Source organism: Octopus bimaculoides, chromosome 1 (genome assembly GCF_001194135.2).
Source record: "Octopus bimaculoides isolate UCB-OBI-ISO-001 chromosome 1, ASM119413v2, whole genome shotgun sequence".
NCBI classification, from domain to species: Eukaryota; Metazoa; Mollusca; class Cephalopoda; order Octopoda; family Octopodidae; genus Octopus; species Octopus bimaculoides.
This window is the reverse complement of record NC_068981.1, coordinates 197163886-197181783: the sequence shown is the minus strand read 5'-3', so window position 1 is coordinate 197181783 and position 17898 is coordinate 197163886. Positions and strand designations below refer to the sequence as shown.

At 39.0% G+C, this 17898-nt stretch overlaps 1 protein-coding gene across 1 annotated transcript in view; it reads right to left on the bottom strand.

The window, feature by feature from the left end:
• Nucleotides 1–17898, bottom strand: part of LOC106874311 (putative helicase mov-10-B.1) — a 46878-nt gene that overhangs the window by 6918 nt on the left and 22062 nt on the right. The window contains exons 8-14 of the mRNA XM_052973855.1: nt 16824–16971; nt 13194–13367; nt 12063–12160; nt 9779–9969; nt 6854–6993; nt 3513–3746; nt 232–399 (exon numbers count right to left, since the gene is read on the bottom strand). Coding sequence (XP_052829815.1) covers nt 232–399; nt 3513–3746; nt 6854–6993; nt 9779–9969; nt 12063–12160; nt 13194–13367; nt 16824–16971 — 1153 coding nt within the window. The remainder of the gene's footprint in view (nt 1–231; nt 400–3512; nt 3747–6853; nt 6994–9778; nt 9970–12062; nt 12161–13193; nt 13368–16823; nt 16972–17898) is intronic.

Genomic DNA, 17898 nt, shown 5'->3' with positions numbered 1-17898 from the left:
TTGCTGGGTCTTCTCACGCACAGCATATTTTTAATTTTTTAAAGAGTATCCTTAGTAACAAATAAAATGAATGTCATATCAAAGATGTCATGATAACATGTTCTAAGACTCTCCTGACATGACCTCTCACTCCTAGCAACAGTCAACTGCAAGTTGTACTATAATCAAATTTGGATATTTAAAAATGGGAATTAAGAAAAAAATATCATAGAATTCTAAAACATTACTTACTTTTGGATTCTTGAGAAATCCAACAGAACTTTCCTCTTCATCATTTAGGGAACTTCGGACAGTGGAAATAATGGTAACTTCTTTTTCAGAACTTAAGAACATCTCCACGGTACCAACAGTCACATTCTTTATGGATTTCTTTTCTAAATATTCAGTTATTTTCAATGCCTAAAATGGATCAGGAAAAATTCAAGAGAATATAACAAATGGATTAATTGCGAAACTTAATTATAATTTAAAAGGACAGACAGTGTATAGATGTCGACTGGATATACAGTGTGTAGATGGTGGATATATACAGAATGTACATGGATTTTGCCTGTAGAGTCTGTATAAATGATCTTCAGATAGACATAGTGCATAGATGTGGAGTGTGTGGACACAGTAATATACAGGGTGTCCACAAGGTCTGGGGTACATGGAGTAAATAAAATCATAACATAAACAATTAAATATAAGAAATAATAATTTCTTAAAGTATGTGTTAATCCCCTGTACCCAGACCTTGTGGACACCCTGTAGATACTGATTGGATGGACAGACATTGTGTAGATACTGTTAATTTAGCTTGGAGATAAAGTGGTTGAGTTCCTTTCAAGTGCTGGGCCTCACGGAGGCAATGGCAAAGACCTCTGGAATTATGTCGTGCTTGAGAAAACCCATCAAGCCGAGCAAAATCGCAGACAAGGCAGATACCGGTGTTATGCAACTGGCATTTAAAAGCACTCATTACACTCCTCTTGGAGTGGTTAGCGTTAAGAAGGGCATTCGACTGTAGAAAACCATGCTAAATCAGACTGGAGTCTGGTGCAGCCTTCCAGCGTGCCAACCTAGTCAAGACATCCAACCCATGCCAGCATGGACAATGGACGTTAAATGATGATGATGTAGGTAAAATCTTATGTTGTTACAATGAGGTTTATGGAGATTACTAGTTACTCTATTGAAAAAGCCAGGAATTAAGAGACCCAACCATCATCTCCTTATCAACTTCATGGCTCTCCTACTGATTCCAACAACAGGCAGGATTTTTAAGAATGTATTTCCTTTTCTTGTATTTATCAACCAGTTTTCTACTACAACAGTGGTTTCTGACCCTTTTACTTAAATGAGTTTCCACCACGGACCCCTTTTAATATGCTTATCCTTATGTGTGTATATATGTATATGTATATATATATATATATATAGATATATATATATATATATGTATAGAGTGTTAGAAGTGGTGTACAGATATTAAATCTTGAGAAAAGAGGAGGTCGCATAAAGGATATGTTAATGAAGCAATCCAAAAGGCAGGGATCTCTGGAATCCCCGAATGCACAGAACATGCATTTCCCATCTGGGAAGCTATCAACTGTTATACAAAGCAACTGAAGAAAAATCTGTACATTGTATGGCTAGATCTTGCCAATGCATATGGATCTGTCCCACACACACTAATTCAAGCAGCTATGGACTTCTTTTGGAGTCCGGAAGATGTTCGACGAATGCTCATGCGTTACGATAAATTGAGGATGAGATATACAGCAGGGAAATTCACAACAGAGTGGCAATGGCTTGAAGTAGGTATTGCCGCTGGATGCACGATATCAGTCATCTTGTTTGTGCTAGATGTTACTAAGATCAACAGATTGTGAGAAATCTGTTACAAAGACAAAGGGCCTTTATGGACAACATTACTGTATTATCAGAAAGTAGAGAAGCAGCAGATATAATGTTAGAGTGGATGGAGGAACTAATAGGACAGGTGAGAATGAAATTCAAAGCCAAAAAATGTCGAAGCTTGGCTTTCATGAAAGGAGTCCAAAAAGAAGTGAAATTCAGGATAGAAGGTGAAGATATACCAACGGTGAAAGAACAACCAGTAAAGAGTCTTGGCAGATGGTATAGAGATTTATTAAATGATAAGAAGCAAGGGAAAGAAACACACGATTTAGTAGAACAAGGATTAAAGGCAATTGACAGAACAACACTGCCGGGAAAATTCAAATGTTGGATACTGCAATTTGGACTGTACCCAAGGATAATGTGGCCATTGCCAATGTACGAAATAGCCTCGAGTAGAGTAGAAAGGATGGAACAAAGATGCAGTGTGTTTATCAGAAAATGGCTTGGTCTGCCGAAACCACTATATGGGGAACCCATGCTGCAACTACCGACAACATCAATTGTTAAAGAATATAAGGCAGGAAAGGCAAAGACAGTAATGATGCTAAGGTATTCGAAAGATCAGAACATCTGAGAAAACCCTCCAAAGGTACGAACAGGGAAGAAATGGAAAGCGGAAGAGGCAGTAAACAGGGCGATCGGAAAGCTAAGGCAAACTGATATAGTGAGAGTGATGCAAGAAGCAAGAGCCGGCCTAGGGACGCACAATTTCAAACCATTTTGCCTGGGGCAGTATAAAAGAGATGAAAGAGGCAGTGGTACACGAAGTGAGAAAGGAAGAAGAAAGGCGGAATGTACATTTGGTGCAATGTAGTCAACAGGGACAATGCCTGAGATGGGAAGAATACGTGGTCAGTCGCAGAATCTCATAGAAGGAACTTTGGGCTTGGGAACAAGCAAGAACAGCCTTCCTGATCAAGTCTACCTTCGACGTTTTACCCTCACCGGCGAATTTAGTCCGGTGGAACACAAACAACTGATGAATGCAGATGTGGAGAGAAAGATGGAAGGGATACTGAGAGCTGTTGGAAGGCAGGTTTAGAGAGGGCATGGCCCAAACTATGCGCTCTTCCCCTCCATTGGTCAGTTGAAGCCAAGACAGTGTCACATGACCGTTAGCTGGTGCTGAGGCCTACCGGCGAGTATTTAAGTGGGAATTTGGCAGGATGGTCATTCGCCCGCTGACATTTGTTGATGCTGCATCGAAGAAACCAAAGAACAAAAGAAAAAAAAGAGAAAGAAAAAAACAGTCAACACCAGAAAGGTGGGGGGTGGGGTGGCTGCCATATTGAAAACAGTAGAGGACTAAGGACCGAAAGCGGACGTGGTTCCTCCTGATGATGTCTTTAGCCACTGGATCTTATAAAGGCGCTGTAGAGGTAGCGAACCATGAAATGTGGTTGGAATTCCTCAGTACTAGGCTTACAAAGTCCATGGGTCGATTTGTTTGACTAAAGGTGGTACTCCAGCATGGCCACAGTCAAGTGACTGAAACAAATAAGAGTAAAAGAGTAAATAAACCCGACATTGTGTGCAGGATTACAACTGGCCTAGGGTTAAAGAGTGGTGGCAACAACTTGTCACCTGCAATATATAAAAGTAATTACCTGCTTCCTATAGGTCACAATAATTCCAATATCAGTCTGTTTAACTCCTTGAGTTTTTAAAAGTTTGTCAACATAACTATAGACAACTTCGATTTCCTTCAAGTTGAAAAAAGATGGGTCTGATTTCTCCCTCACTTCTTGAGAGAAAACATCATGAAAAATCACAGGGAAGTCTTTCTGAAGCAAATGGGGCCACGAACAAAATCTGGAATATTCCTTCACGTCTGCACACGCCTACAAAAAAAAACATTTCAATATATAAGAAATATGTAGTCATCATTGTTATTTCAATGGCCAATTTTTTATGCTTACATGGATCGATCGGAATTTCATGAGACAAGCTTTTCATGACTGGATGCTCTTCCTGTCAGCAACACTCACCACTCATGAATCATATATATATATATATATATATATATATATATATATATAGTGTGTAATCGAACTGGTTCCCGTGCAGGTAGCACGTAAAAAAACACCTTTTGAGCGTGGTTGTTGTCATAACCACCTGACTGGCCCTCGTGCTGGTGGCACGTAAAAGCACCCACTACACCCTCAGTGTGATTGGTGTTAGGAAGGGCATCCAGCTGTAGAAACTGTTGTATGGTTAAGAAGCTTTGCTTCCCAACAATGTGGTTTTGATTTCAGTCCCACTGCCCGGCACCTTGAATCAGTTACGCTTTATTATGAAGTTATAGATAGAAATGATGGTATTGATAGTTAATGATAGAAGTCGAGAACATCATGGACGAAGTATTTCAGGTTAGATATAAGTCACAAATACCCCAGAGTACAGTGAACATATATTTTCGTTCAAATATATATTTACGAGACGTCTCTGGGCGAAAATATACGGAATGATATGTCAAGAGTTTAAGAATGAAACGTTGACCAAATGGTGTTTCATTCAGTTATCTCCCTTACAGTGTTTCATTTTTTTTTAAGAAGCAGAGTGGGGCACCGAGAGAGAGAAGCCAATCATGGAACGAGTATGAGGTCACATGACCTGTGTAACTGTTAGGGCGGAGTACAAGCTCCATACCAACATCTAAATGAAAATGATAAGCTTAAAGAATTTGCTCTTAAAATAGTAATTTCTTTTTTTTTTCCCAACCACATGGTTCTGGGTTAGTGTCTTCTACTATAGCCTCGAGCCGACCAAACCCTTGTGAGTGCATTTGGTAGAGGGAAACTGAAAGAAGCCCGTCATATATATGTTTATGTGTCTGTGCTCGGCCACCCATTGTCACTTAACAACCAGTGTTGGTGTGTTTATGTCCCTGTAACTTAGCAGTTTGGCAAAAAAGACTGATCAAATAAGTACTAGGCTTACAATAAGTCCTTGGGTCTATTTGTTTGACTAAAGATGGTACTTCACCATGGCCGCCATCAAATGACCAAAACAAGAATAAAAGAATATATATATATTTCGATTTAAAACCAAATGGCCTAGCATATAAAAAAATCTGAAAATTCAGAAAAATTGTATTACATGTGTATAAGAAGGGATGACTACTAAGTGGACATCCTATATGCTAGAAAGAGGTCATTAACGACCCAACCACAATTAATTCTTTTATTCTATATATTTTTCATTTTGTCTTGCTCGCTATGCTCTGGTGTCTTGCGAAATTTTTTTCTGGAGACCATTATTTCTCTTTGTGGTTGGGTCGTTAATGACCTCTTTCTAGCATATCGGATGTCCAATTAGTGGTCATCTCTTCTCATACACACACAAATATACATATATAACCATTCGAGCATGGCCATTGCCAGTACCACCTGACTGACCCTTGTGCTGGTGGCACGTAAAAGCACCCATTACACTCTTGGAGTGGTTGGCGTTAGGAAGGGCATCCAGCTGTAGAAACTCTGCCAAATCAGATTGGAGCCTGGTGCAGCCTTCTGGCTTGCCAGTCCTCAGTCAAACCCTCCAACCCATGCCAGCATGGAAAGCGGACGTTAAACGATGATGATGATGATATATATTTTATTATATATATGTATTCCTTGTACATATGTGTGTGTGCATTTGTCCAATACAGTCACTTGATGACTGGTGTTTGTGTGTTTACATCCAATAGTGGTTCAGTACCAGGCTTAAAAAAAAAGTACTGGGGTTGATTCGGTCGACTGAAAGTCTTGAAAGCTGTGCCCCAGCATGGTCGTAAAGTAACAACTAAGAATGGCTGAAGTCAAAGCATTTTCCCACCATGAGAGAGTGGAACCCGTTTCTAGCATTCCATGTAAACCGAAGCAAGCAACTGAACACACAGCAAAATCATCATGTTAGTCATCATCATCGTTTAATGTCCGCTTTCCATGCTAGCATGGGTTGGACGATTTGATTGAGGACTGGCAAACCAGAAGGCTGCACCAGGCTCCAATCTGATCTGGAAGAGTTTCTACAGCTGGATGCCCTTCCTATAGGGCAATATTGCTGTGGTCAGATGTCCAGCTCTTTAACACTTTCGTTACTGTATTTAGCTATCCTATTGGTCTCACATGTGTTGGCACCCTTGTGGACTGCTGATCACCACCTTTCTCTGTCTACCATTCCCTGTCCACACTGTCAAAGACTCTTTCGGGTGCAGATTGGCCTCACTAGCCATCTGTGGACCCACAAAACAAGCCCACCCACACCCCAGGATGACTAGATGGTCTTTGTCGCATCGACGGACAAACTACACTGTATTTCTGTTGAGAGGCTCTGTGTTTCTTTCAATTACTTTAAATATAACAAAGAATTTAGTAAAATAACTTTGTTATCATTAAGCTAGTGTTAGGAACATAAATTGTGACTAAGGTTTGGTGGAAGATTTTAATTCAAAACTTATGAAAACAAAACATTCGTACTCAGAGCCAGATCCGGTTTCAGCCAGGTTGGTATTGAAAGAGTTAAATTAATCATGTGTTAACCCTTTTGTCACCATATTTCTGTTGAGATGCTCTGTGTTTCAACCAATTTCAAATATAACAAAGAATTTAGTAAATTAACTTAGTTATTATTAAGCTAGTGTTAGGAACATAAATTGTGACTAAGGTTTGGCTCTGAATACAAATGTCTTGTTTTCATAAGTTTTGAATTAAAATCTTCCACCAGAGCTGGTTTCAGCTGGGTTAGTAACAAAAGGGTTAAGCTAGTGACCAGTTTATCTCCAATGGTCACCTGAATAGTCAACTTGAAGCTGTTTGAGAAAAGACAGCCTTCTGGAAATAACAGTGAAATCTCATTCAAACCATAATGAACTGCCTTAAAAAGGAAGGGAAACGAGCATAGCTAAGGTATGCGTAGCTCTAGATATACCATCCACATGGAATGGACAACATTTATTCCTTACCTTCAACTCATTGTCATAGAAAAGTTCATTCGGGATTTTAATAATTGCAGGATGTGATCGATAATTGTTCAATAATTTGATCACCATTGTGTTTCTGTAGTTACTGTTCGACTCCATAAGGCGTTCTATCAGAGGGACATCTATAAAGAGACAGCAATAATAATTAATAATCACAAAAATAATTCATTCTATTAGGTTGGTGCATAATTATTGCAGCTTTTTTCCAACAAATTTTATTCAACAAAAACGATAACATTTAACAAAAACATCTTTAAATGATTATTCCAGAGCATATTCACCATCTACTTCAATTACTGCTTCCCATTTGCTTGGCAGACGGTCAGATGGTCATTTAAAGATGTTTTTTTTTAAATATTCTTGTTTTTGTTGAAAAAAAGCCACAGTAATTGTGCACCAACTTAATAATTTGAGCAAAAATCCAGCAATTCTGCGGGAAGGGGCAATTAACTGACCGGCACTTCATTTTACTGACCCTGTAAGGACGAAGGGCAAAGTTGACGATAGCGATCTTTGAATTCAGATGATAAAAGAGTTGGAAAAGATGCAACTAAGCCATTTGTCCAACGCATTAATAATTCTACCAGCTTGCACCTTCAAATAATAATAATGGTATTTGTTCTAGATTTTGCCAGAAGGGCAGTAATTCTGGGGGAGGGGCTAAGTTGATTACATTGATTCTCAGTGTTTAGCTGGTACTTATTTTATCGACTCCGAAAGAATGAAAGACAAAGATGGCCTCAGCAGAAACTAATCTTGGAACATAAAGACAGAAGAAATACTGCAAAGCATTTTGCCCAGTATGCCATGGTTCCTGCCAGTTCACCACATCAACATAAATAATAATAATAATAATAATAATAACAATAAAACAATAAAGAAGAGTGCGACTGTTATCAAATGAACAATATTTTGACATTTCGTTTCTTTACTTTCTGGAGGAGTAACATCAATCCTATAAATAGCAATAACAATAATAATAATAAATGCCCGGATGCAGTACCAGGCAGTGGCTCTCGTGACTTCTGGTCTTAACTGATTGGAAGTGTTATCATGTACATTGTTTTGTCTTGGTATAAAAAGATGGGTTACAGCAAATATTCTTCTCAATACCACAGATTTGCTTGTCAGTTGTTTGACTGTAACCAGTTGAGCATGTCCCTTGGTGGCTGACGATATGTGCATCTCTGATCATGAGCAGAAGTAGTGGGGGAGCATCATAGCCATGTGTTGAGAGAAATTCTTTGGGGTTTGAATAATTCACCTTTGGAAACATGGGTGCTTTGTTCATCATCCTTAAACAAACCTCATACAGAGACCTTTTGAGGTTTCATATATTTTACCCCAGTGTCACTTTGATGGCATGCACTTCTCTCTCTCAATAATAATAATAATAATAATAATAATAATGATGATTTCAAATTTTACCACAAGGACAGCCATTTTGGGGAAAGGGATGTGTCAATTACATTGATTCTCAGTGTTTAGCTGGTACTTAATTTATCAACGATGAAAGGCAACGTCGTCCTTGGCAGAACTTGAACTCAGAACATAGTGGCAGACGAAATACTGCTCACAATTCTGCCAGCATGCTGCCTTAATAATAAGAATGATGATGATGATGATGATGATGGTGGTGGTGATGATAATAATAATAATAATCCTTTCTATCATAAGCACAAGGCCTGAAATTTGGGGGAAGGGATTAAGTCAATTACATCGATCTCAGTGCATAACTAGTACTTATTTAATTGACCCTGAAAGGATGAAAAGCAAAGTTGACCCTGGTGGAATTTGAACTCAGAATGTAGCAACAGACGAAATACTGCTAAGTACTTCACTTGGCATGCTAAGGATTCCGTCAGCTCACAGCCTTCACAATAATAATTCTATTCCACTTTAGCATTGTCTCTTATTCCATTATCATTGTCATCAGCTTCATTATTATTGTCATCAAATTCTTGTTGGGGCAAGCGAAAGCGAAATCGTGATGGCACCTATACCAGTGGAGCACTAAGAGCACCATCCGAGCGTAACCGTTGCCAGAGCAGGTGTCTGGCTTCCGTGCCGGTGGCACGTAAATAGCACACACCCACTACACTCTCGGAGTGGTTGGCATTAGGAAGGGCATCCAGCTGTAGAAACTTTGCCAAATCAGACTGGAGCCTGGTGTAGCCTTACGGTTTGCCAGTCCTCAGTCAAATAGTCCAACCCATGCCAGCATGGAAAGCGGACGTTAAACAATGATAATGATGATCAGCAACATTAATATTGTGCATTTCCTGAAATCTTTCAGAGACATGTAAAGTTCTTTTCCATAATGTTCCCTGAACCACCAGCTGACCACCATTGCCAGACCTCAGCCAGACCAGTTGACCCTCACTCAACACACACCAATATTGAAGAGATAAAGAATTACTATATTGCAACTATGGTAGGTACTGCTGTTATGGTACCTGCCGTAATTTGTGCTGATCAACACAGCCACCATAATTGTCTGTTGAAAAAATTCAAAATGAGAATTGAATAAATCAAGACCAGCAGCATTTGATGTCCATTTTTCCATGGTGGCATGGGTTGGCTAGTTTGACCAGAGCTGTTTTGGCATGGTTTCTATGGCTGGATGCCCTCCAAAACACCAACCACTCAACAGAATGTACTGGATGCTTTTTATGTGGCACCAGAACAAATGGTTTCTCTATATAGCACAGGATCTTTTCACATGTGGTATTGGAACCAGTGGGGTTGCTAAGAAACTTGCAGAACAAAGACCTTGAGAGAGGGAGTGGAACCAAGGAAAGTGGTTGTGTACCAGGTGAGAAGTTAGTGTGTGATTAGAGCAAAAATGTTTCAATATCTGAAAGAATTAAAATAAAATAATTTCGAAAACAAGAGATAGAGTCTTACCATATCCAGCATTTCTGGCTTGTTCACTTTTGAACACTGGATCCAACTGCTTTGGATCACCTGCAAGAATTATTCGAGTATTTTCATCAATCTGACCAACCAACGGCACAAGTGTCTCTGCTTCTGTGGCAAAACCAGCCTCATCTACAAATATGTGGCTGAAATGACCCTTGTACCTGAGAAGTGCAAACCTGGAAATGAATACATAATAAATCACATTAGGTTGGTTGGGCAGATGGAGCTCATTAGTCCCCCACCCCCTCGGTGGGGGGAGGGGGCAAAACACATCCATGGGAAGTAAAATTGGGTTTTCAAACCTCAGCTGTTGCCTTGTAGTCATACTTAGCTATGGGTAAGGTTTTGAGAATAAAATCTGAGGTATATGCTGTCTACATTCTCATTCTGGCAGCTCTTGCTGCAGTGGTGGTGCCAGATTCCAACAGTAGCACCAGCAGGGATGCATTTACGTGGCACACGAGCCTGCAAGATTAGAAACGTTGGAGACGTTTGCTGGGAACATCCTGCATGCAAGGACAACCATGATTTTACTTAACATAATATGTCTTTTCAAACGCAGCAAACAGCCAGAAGCCTTGGTCCTCTATCATCCTCTCTGTAGATCCTTTCCTCTCCTCTTCCTGGTTCTACTTCTTCCACACGTTTTCTCTACAATTTGAAATCAGCACCTCTTGATGCATCTGTCTGCATTCGTATGCATTACATGGCCATTCCAGCACAGTCTGCTCTCTTACACACTACATCTAATGCCTTGTATACCCAGTTTGTCTCTCAAACTACTTACATCCTATTGTATAGTCACACTGACAATACCCCTCCAGTGGGGAATTCTGGCTTCGTTTCCACAGCTTCCCTCAACTGCTAGGGTGTGACACTTTTTCACACAACTGTCCTCATTCATTTACAACACAAGACCAGTGCAGTCATCTCCCTTGCACACCACATCTGATGCTTCTTAGGTCCAACTTTTCTCTCAAGATACTAGCACTTTGTCAATTATGCACACTGACATTACACATTCAGTGGAGCATACTGGCTTCATTCCTTGCAAGCTTACGCATGTCCTCAGCAGTCATGGCCCATGTTTCACTGCTATGTAGCATGGCTGTTCACACACATGCATCATACAGTCTACCTCTCTTGACTGTTGTAGCTTTGGCTTATTTGCTTTTTACAGCATGGACTAAGTTCTATTCCTTGTACCACATCGATGACGATGATGACCATTGCATTCACATAGGTACAATTATTTATAGTCTGCTTACTTAAAAAAAAATCTAAATTTTTTTTGCAAGCTGCTCAAGAAAGGATGTGCAGATATAGAGCATGGATCTGAGAAGAGAAGAGGGAAGATATAAAACAAAGACGGAAAAAACAACACCGATGGATATATGAGGAAATGAATGTAGACCGGGGATGCGGAAAGCCCTGCCTGTGGGTGCAATTATGTCCACAAGCTCATTTTATTGCGCTTGCAGGGTGATATAAAATTTATACAATATTCCTAAGCGTATTTTCGACATAGGTCACATTTCCACTACGGCTTAAAACTGTTAGACTCAAACAGAAACTCGTCCGGTAATTGCCATTTGAATGGAAATTTTGTTTCCATTATAAAACACATATTGCTAGGTTTGTACCACCCCCTAGAGACCGAACTACACTGTAGCTGAAAAATAAAGAATACCTCATAAGTATTACAGACATCCTAAATTCAGAGGCAGCGTTAATTTAATGTCTTAAACTTATCTTTATTAATGTTTATTGAATTAAACAGATATATATACAAGATTTACACAGATATAAGAGTTAGAACTTGTGATCCACCCGTGGACCTTTTTCTTTGGAAATTTTTACCCGATGCACGAAGAAGTTTCTCTACCTCTGATGTAGACAAACATCAAGAATATTTAAAGAAAGCTAAACAATGAATGCTATAAAAATTCATCCTTTCATTCTTAAATAGGTCCATGTTTAAATAGAATTTCGAAGGATTGGAGTGAACTAGAGGGACAGGTACATGTTGAGGGTATGCAGCAGATTCCATTCTGTGGAATTTACATGGGTGCTGCTAATATAAAATTGAGACAAAAAATATGCAATAGAACTGTGGAATTGTGTTCCAAAAATCACATTAATATATTGATAAACATAAAAGAATTGATTTACGAAACCAGTCTAAATTCACAATTATTTTAGAATCTAATTGAAACACACAAGGGGTATATTTTGGTTAGAAATAAAGAAACAAAATGGTTGAACCTACCTTCCAGCTGTTATTAGAGTGGTTAACACTATTTGGTAACTCTCAAAGATACCAGGATTTTTCAATTCTTTTTGATCAGTGACAAGATTTGTGATAGTCTGCAATGAAAGACATAATTATCGTCTTTGCCATACTTCTTCATAATGTCTGAATTAATCCTAACACTATCTATGATTTGACCACAATGAACAGTGGCATGTCTGTGTGGTTAAGAAGCTTGCTCCCCAACCACATGGTCATGGGTTCAGTCTTATTGTATGGCACTTTGGGCAAGAGTCGTCTATTGCTCAGCAAAGGCTTGCGAATAGATTTGGCAGATAGAAGCTGAAAGAAACCTGTCATGTAAGTCTATATATGTAGGTGTGTGTGTGTGTCTTGTCTTGACATTATGTAATTAAAGGACAGGGGGGAAACAGGAGATTGGTGACAGGAAAGGCATCCAGCTGTAGAAAATCTCCTTCAACAAATTTCATCTGACTCATGCAAGCAAGGAAAAGTAGACATTAAAACAATGATGATGATGATAGTGGTGGTCACTGTCATTTATCCATTGCACTTTCATCCTTGAGCACACATCAGCCAATACCCTGAATACCCTCTCACCTCACCTCCTGTTTCCTCCCACTGTATGCCAGGTTGCTATATTTGTCTCATTTGCCTGAAGCCACCTTCTCACATCTTTCACATTAACATTGATCTAAAAATACATCCCCAACGGATGCCTTTCCAAACACCAACCACTCCCAGATTGTAGTCAGTGCTTTTTACATATCACTGGCACAGGAGCCAGAGGGAGCTGGCATCAACCATGATCAGATGGTGCTTTTTGTGCCACTGGCACGGGAGCCAGTCAAGGTGGTGATGGCATCGGCCAAATTCGGACGGTGCTTTCTACGTGCCACCGACACAGAAGCCAGTAGGGGTGAGAATTATTCACATTGTTTTGAATTAATCATGCATTACCTTGTAGCTTTGATATTTCAATGACATGATTGTGTATTTTTAGAATGACATTGTAGGGTAGGTGTGAGAGGCCAGACCTGGCAGTTTGAATACTAAAAGCTTAAGGTTTCTCATTGCATCTATTTCATTCAAATGGGTCACTGAAATACTACCAAAATAATTCCTTACCTTAATTTTTTTAGGAATTTCAGCAGGATTGTAGGTTGAAGCATAGCATCTGTGAAGGGTCTTTTTGTGCTCTGCTTTCGGAATAAATTCCATCAACTTCATGGTTATTTCATCAACATGTTTATTAAACGGAGCACAGACCAGGATCTTGGCGTCCTTCTTCATAGTGTAAACCTGGTTTGAATAAAGATTAAAGTTAGGATAGTGGATGGAGGTAGGGAGGTGAAAAAAAAAAACAACAAAAACAAAGGAGGTAGGAGGTTGGTGATGGTGGGAGTGTAGTGGATGATAAAGGTTAGGGGTAGGAGTGAAGTTCAATATTTTAAACAAAAAATTATGAACATAGAAAAAAATATATATATTAATCTCTATTTTTGTATGCGGTGTAAATTAACCAAATATAAGCAAATTGCAACCTTACAATTACTGAGATAATTAAGAACTGTTAACCCTTTTCTTACAATATTTCTGTAGAGATGTTCTGTGTTTCTTTCAATTAATTTTAAATATAACAAAGAATTTAGTAAAATAACTTTGTTATCATTAAGCTAGTGTTAGGAACATAAATTGTGACTAAAGTTTGGTGGAAGATTTTAATTCAAAACTTATGAAAACAAGACATCTGAACTCAGAGCCAAAGGCGGTTTCAGCCAGGTTGGTATCAAAAGGGTTAATGTAACGGTAGATGTGTATTTTTATATAACATGAACCTCTCACGCAATTGTTTTTTTGCCAAGAGTTTCATCTCAGGCCGTTCTCATCACATATATATATATGTACGTGTAGATGTATGTGTGTGTTTAATAACGTACATACCAGGCGTGCAAACACACACACTCACAGACACATTCATATACAAAATATGACACGCACACACACTCTCACATAGTCACACACATTTAGTAGGAGAGACACATACAGACATAAATTCATGCATGTCAGTCGTCATGTGTATATGTAAATGTGAGTGTGTGTGTTTAACGACGTACCTAACACACAACCATACACACACAGTCAGAGGGACATACACACTCATACACCGATACATACACACTCATATATGACATTGTTGTCATGGTATAAAATGTCCTTTACTATCTTGTACATATCGAATGCACACACTCATAAAAGTGAAACAATATTATATCACACAAAGATCACAATTTGTAGACAGAAATTACAAACCCCATTTCAGTATGTAAAACTGCAGAAGGAAATAGGATGAAAAAACTCAAGCCACTTTAGGATATTTTTTCTGTGTTCCATGTCTTCCAGGGTCCTACCTCTTCCACATGTTCCCTTTACCAGTGGTGGCTCGTGTATGGGCACTGTGGAACTGCAGCATCCCCTATTTTCACTCAATATTATTGATAACATTCAATATAATGAGTCCTTTTTTTTCTTTATACTTGTATATTATATAATCCTTAAGCTTTATGTCAGTAGCCATCCCCTAGTTTATGAAAAAAAAATACAACAATCCTTGTATAGAACTGTGTGCTTCACAGTTCCAGCGACGTAGTGTTTGGCTGTTGTGTGCATGCTCACATATCTGAGATAGGAAGCTGTATGCTAGGGAGAGAGAGCACTGTGCTTCACACAGTGCCAACCCCAGTGTTCCAGTGAAAGGTAGTGTTTCTTTTTGACTCTGCGTGTGTTGTGCCTGAAAACGTGTTTATATTCTTGAATGTGATAAAGCATAGAATTAAATTATTATTCTGCTTCCAGGTACAGTGTTGCTGCCAGGATTTAAAAAATAGGGCAGATTTCCACCCCTTTTTTTGTAATTTAGGAGGGATTTTTGAAAAACAAAGGGGAATTCGCAGCGGTGTTCAGTGAACAAATTAAACACATTACCCAGCAGTGGCTAAAACACAAACCAATCAAGTTTATGTATAAATTTTCTTTTTATATGTTTGTTTCCTTTTACACAATATTAAAACAATGGCTAAAAAGTTTCTGAAGCAGCACCCACCACTAATTTTACCTATGAGCCACCACTGCCCCTTACAATTAGTGCCTGGCACCTCTTGATGCAACTGTCCAGGGATTCTTTCAATTTCTAAGTACACTCACAGGGCTTTGATTGTCCAGAGGTTAGAGTAGAAAAAACTTGCCCAAGCCTAATTTATGTAGGATGGAAGGAACTTAAAAATAACATACAGTTATAAGTGTATGTAAGCATGATCTCTCAACATTTATACAGTTCCATATGTATACATAAAAATCATAGCTGTGGCCAGTGCCCCCAACTGGCTCCCGTTCCAGTGGCATGTAAAATGCATCATCCAAATGCGGTCGATGCCAGTGTCCCTGGACTGGATCCTGTGCCGGTGGCATGTAAATAGCACCCACTACACTCTCGGAGTGGTGGGCGTTAGGAAGGGCATCCAGCTGTAGAAACACTGCCAGATCAGATTAGAACCTGGTACAGCCTTCTGGCTTGCCTGTCTTCAGTCAAACTGTCCAACCCATGCCAGCATGGAAAGCGGACGTTAAATGACAATGATGATGATTAATGATATATATATATATATATATATAATACAAATAGTAAATGAGTATATGCATATATATGTACATGTATGTACATACTTACATCTACCTGTATATCTATGTACAGGACATTGCAAACAAAGCGTAGACAAAATGATAAATGAGTAAAGAAAACACACAGGCTACATAGAGAACATCTCCTTCATCAGCTGCCCCCATTCTAACACAGGCGTTTCGTAGGGCAGGACGCATCGTTAAAACGGCTCTTCCCACGGACCACAAATTAAATTTAAATTAAAATTAATTCAAATTAAATTTGTAACGTGGAGGAATGTAGTGGCGGACAAAACAAAACAGGAAAACAAAACAGTGAGAACAAACGAAAAGGCTACACGGCCAGACGTGAAAAAAATATGTATGTGCTGGACACTGTGAAGCAACGAACTGGAAAGGAGACGAAGAATTGTTCGTGCTAGCTTCGCGAAAGCAAAGATATGAAAGAAAGATAAGTAGCCAGACACGTGAACAGGGAAGGGTAAGGAAAAAGAGTGGTAGAGGGAGAAAAAAAGGGGGATGAAGTAGAAGATAGGTGAGCAAAGAGAGACAGGGAGAAAGAAAGAGATATAGTAGAGAAGGAGAGGCAGAGAACAAAAGATGGAAGAATGAGAGGGGGAGAGAAAGATACAAAGGTAGACAGGAACTTACTTGCAAGGAGGACGCGTAGCGTTCGATCATTTAATACAAATAGTAAATGACTATATGCATATATACGTACATGTATGTATATATATATGTATATGCCATCCGGTTTCACCAGTCCTCAGTCAAATCGTCCAACCCATGCTAGCATGGAAAGCGGACGTTAAACGATGATGATGATGATGATATATATATATATATATATATAATACACACACACACACCATCCATTTGTGTCAATTATGCAATGATGTTAAAACACCAAAGATCGCATTTAGATTGGATTTCATTTGACAAATACCCCAATTAACGTTGATCTAAAAATACATTCTCTAATATAGTCTTCATCTGTATTTGTTTCCAGATGGATTTAGCTGCTGCTCCTGGCAGATCAGTACTCGCCAGACGCAATGAATAGAACAGAAATTAGCTTACCTGCTTAATAGCTTCCAAAATGGTGGTTGTTTTACCAGTTCCAGGAGGACCAAACACAATAAAAGGAGCTCGACAATTCTGTTGAGAAAAAACTTGCTGTATAGCCATTTGCTGTTCCTCGTTATCCTTCATTTGTTTGTTAAAAAAGCTGAAATAATAATAATAATAATATTAATAAAAGGAACAGCTGAAAATCATTTGAGGATTATCTCTGGCTTACCATCCATGCAAGTCCATATCTTTATAACTTAGAGGTTCAACATTAGAGACTGACAGAATAAGTATCAGGCTTAAAAAAATAAATCCAAGGGTCGATTCATATGACTAAAACTTCAAGGCAATGCTGCAGCATGGCTGTAGTCTAATGACTGACACAAGAAAAAGACTAAAAATGTGCGTGTGTGTGTATATATCTGTTCATATGATGATATCTCCACAATGTGTTGATGATATCTCCACAATGTGTTGATGAGATAAACATGTAACCGCTACCAATATAGCAAGAGATTTCTCTGCAAAGGTCTAAAGTAGACTCCTTATGGATCGATTTCCTTACTCTTTTACTTGTTTCAGTCTTTTGACTGTGGCCATGCTGGAGCACCGCCTTTTAGTCGAGCAAATCGACCCCAGGACTTATTCTTTAGAAGCCTAGTACTTATTCTACCGATCTATTTTGCCGAACCGCTAAGTTACAGGGACATAAACACACCAGCATCAGTTGTCAACCATGTGGTTGGTAAGCTAGCTACTTACCACACAGCCACTCCTACTCCTTGTTTACTTTTTGCTATTTACCTTTTACCCTGAAGATGTGTAAGGTAATTTATCTATTTAACTTGAATTTGACAGTTAAATATAGCCTTATACAGAAATGTTGACATAGGAATAAATTTCAATAATAATGGATATTAGCGTCAAAACTCTCATTTAAATTTTTGATCATCATCATCATCATCATCGTTTAACGTCCGCTTTCCATGCTAGCATGGGTTGGACGATTTGACTGAGGACTGGTGAAACCGGATGGCAACACCAGGCTCCAGTCTGATTTGGCAGAGTTTCTACAGCTGGATGC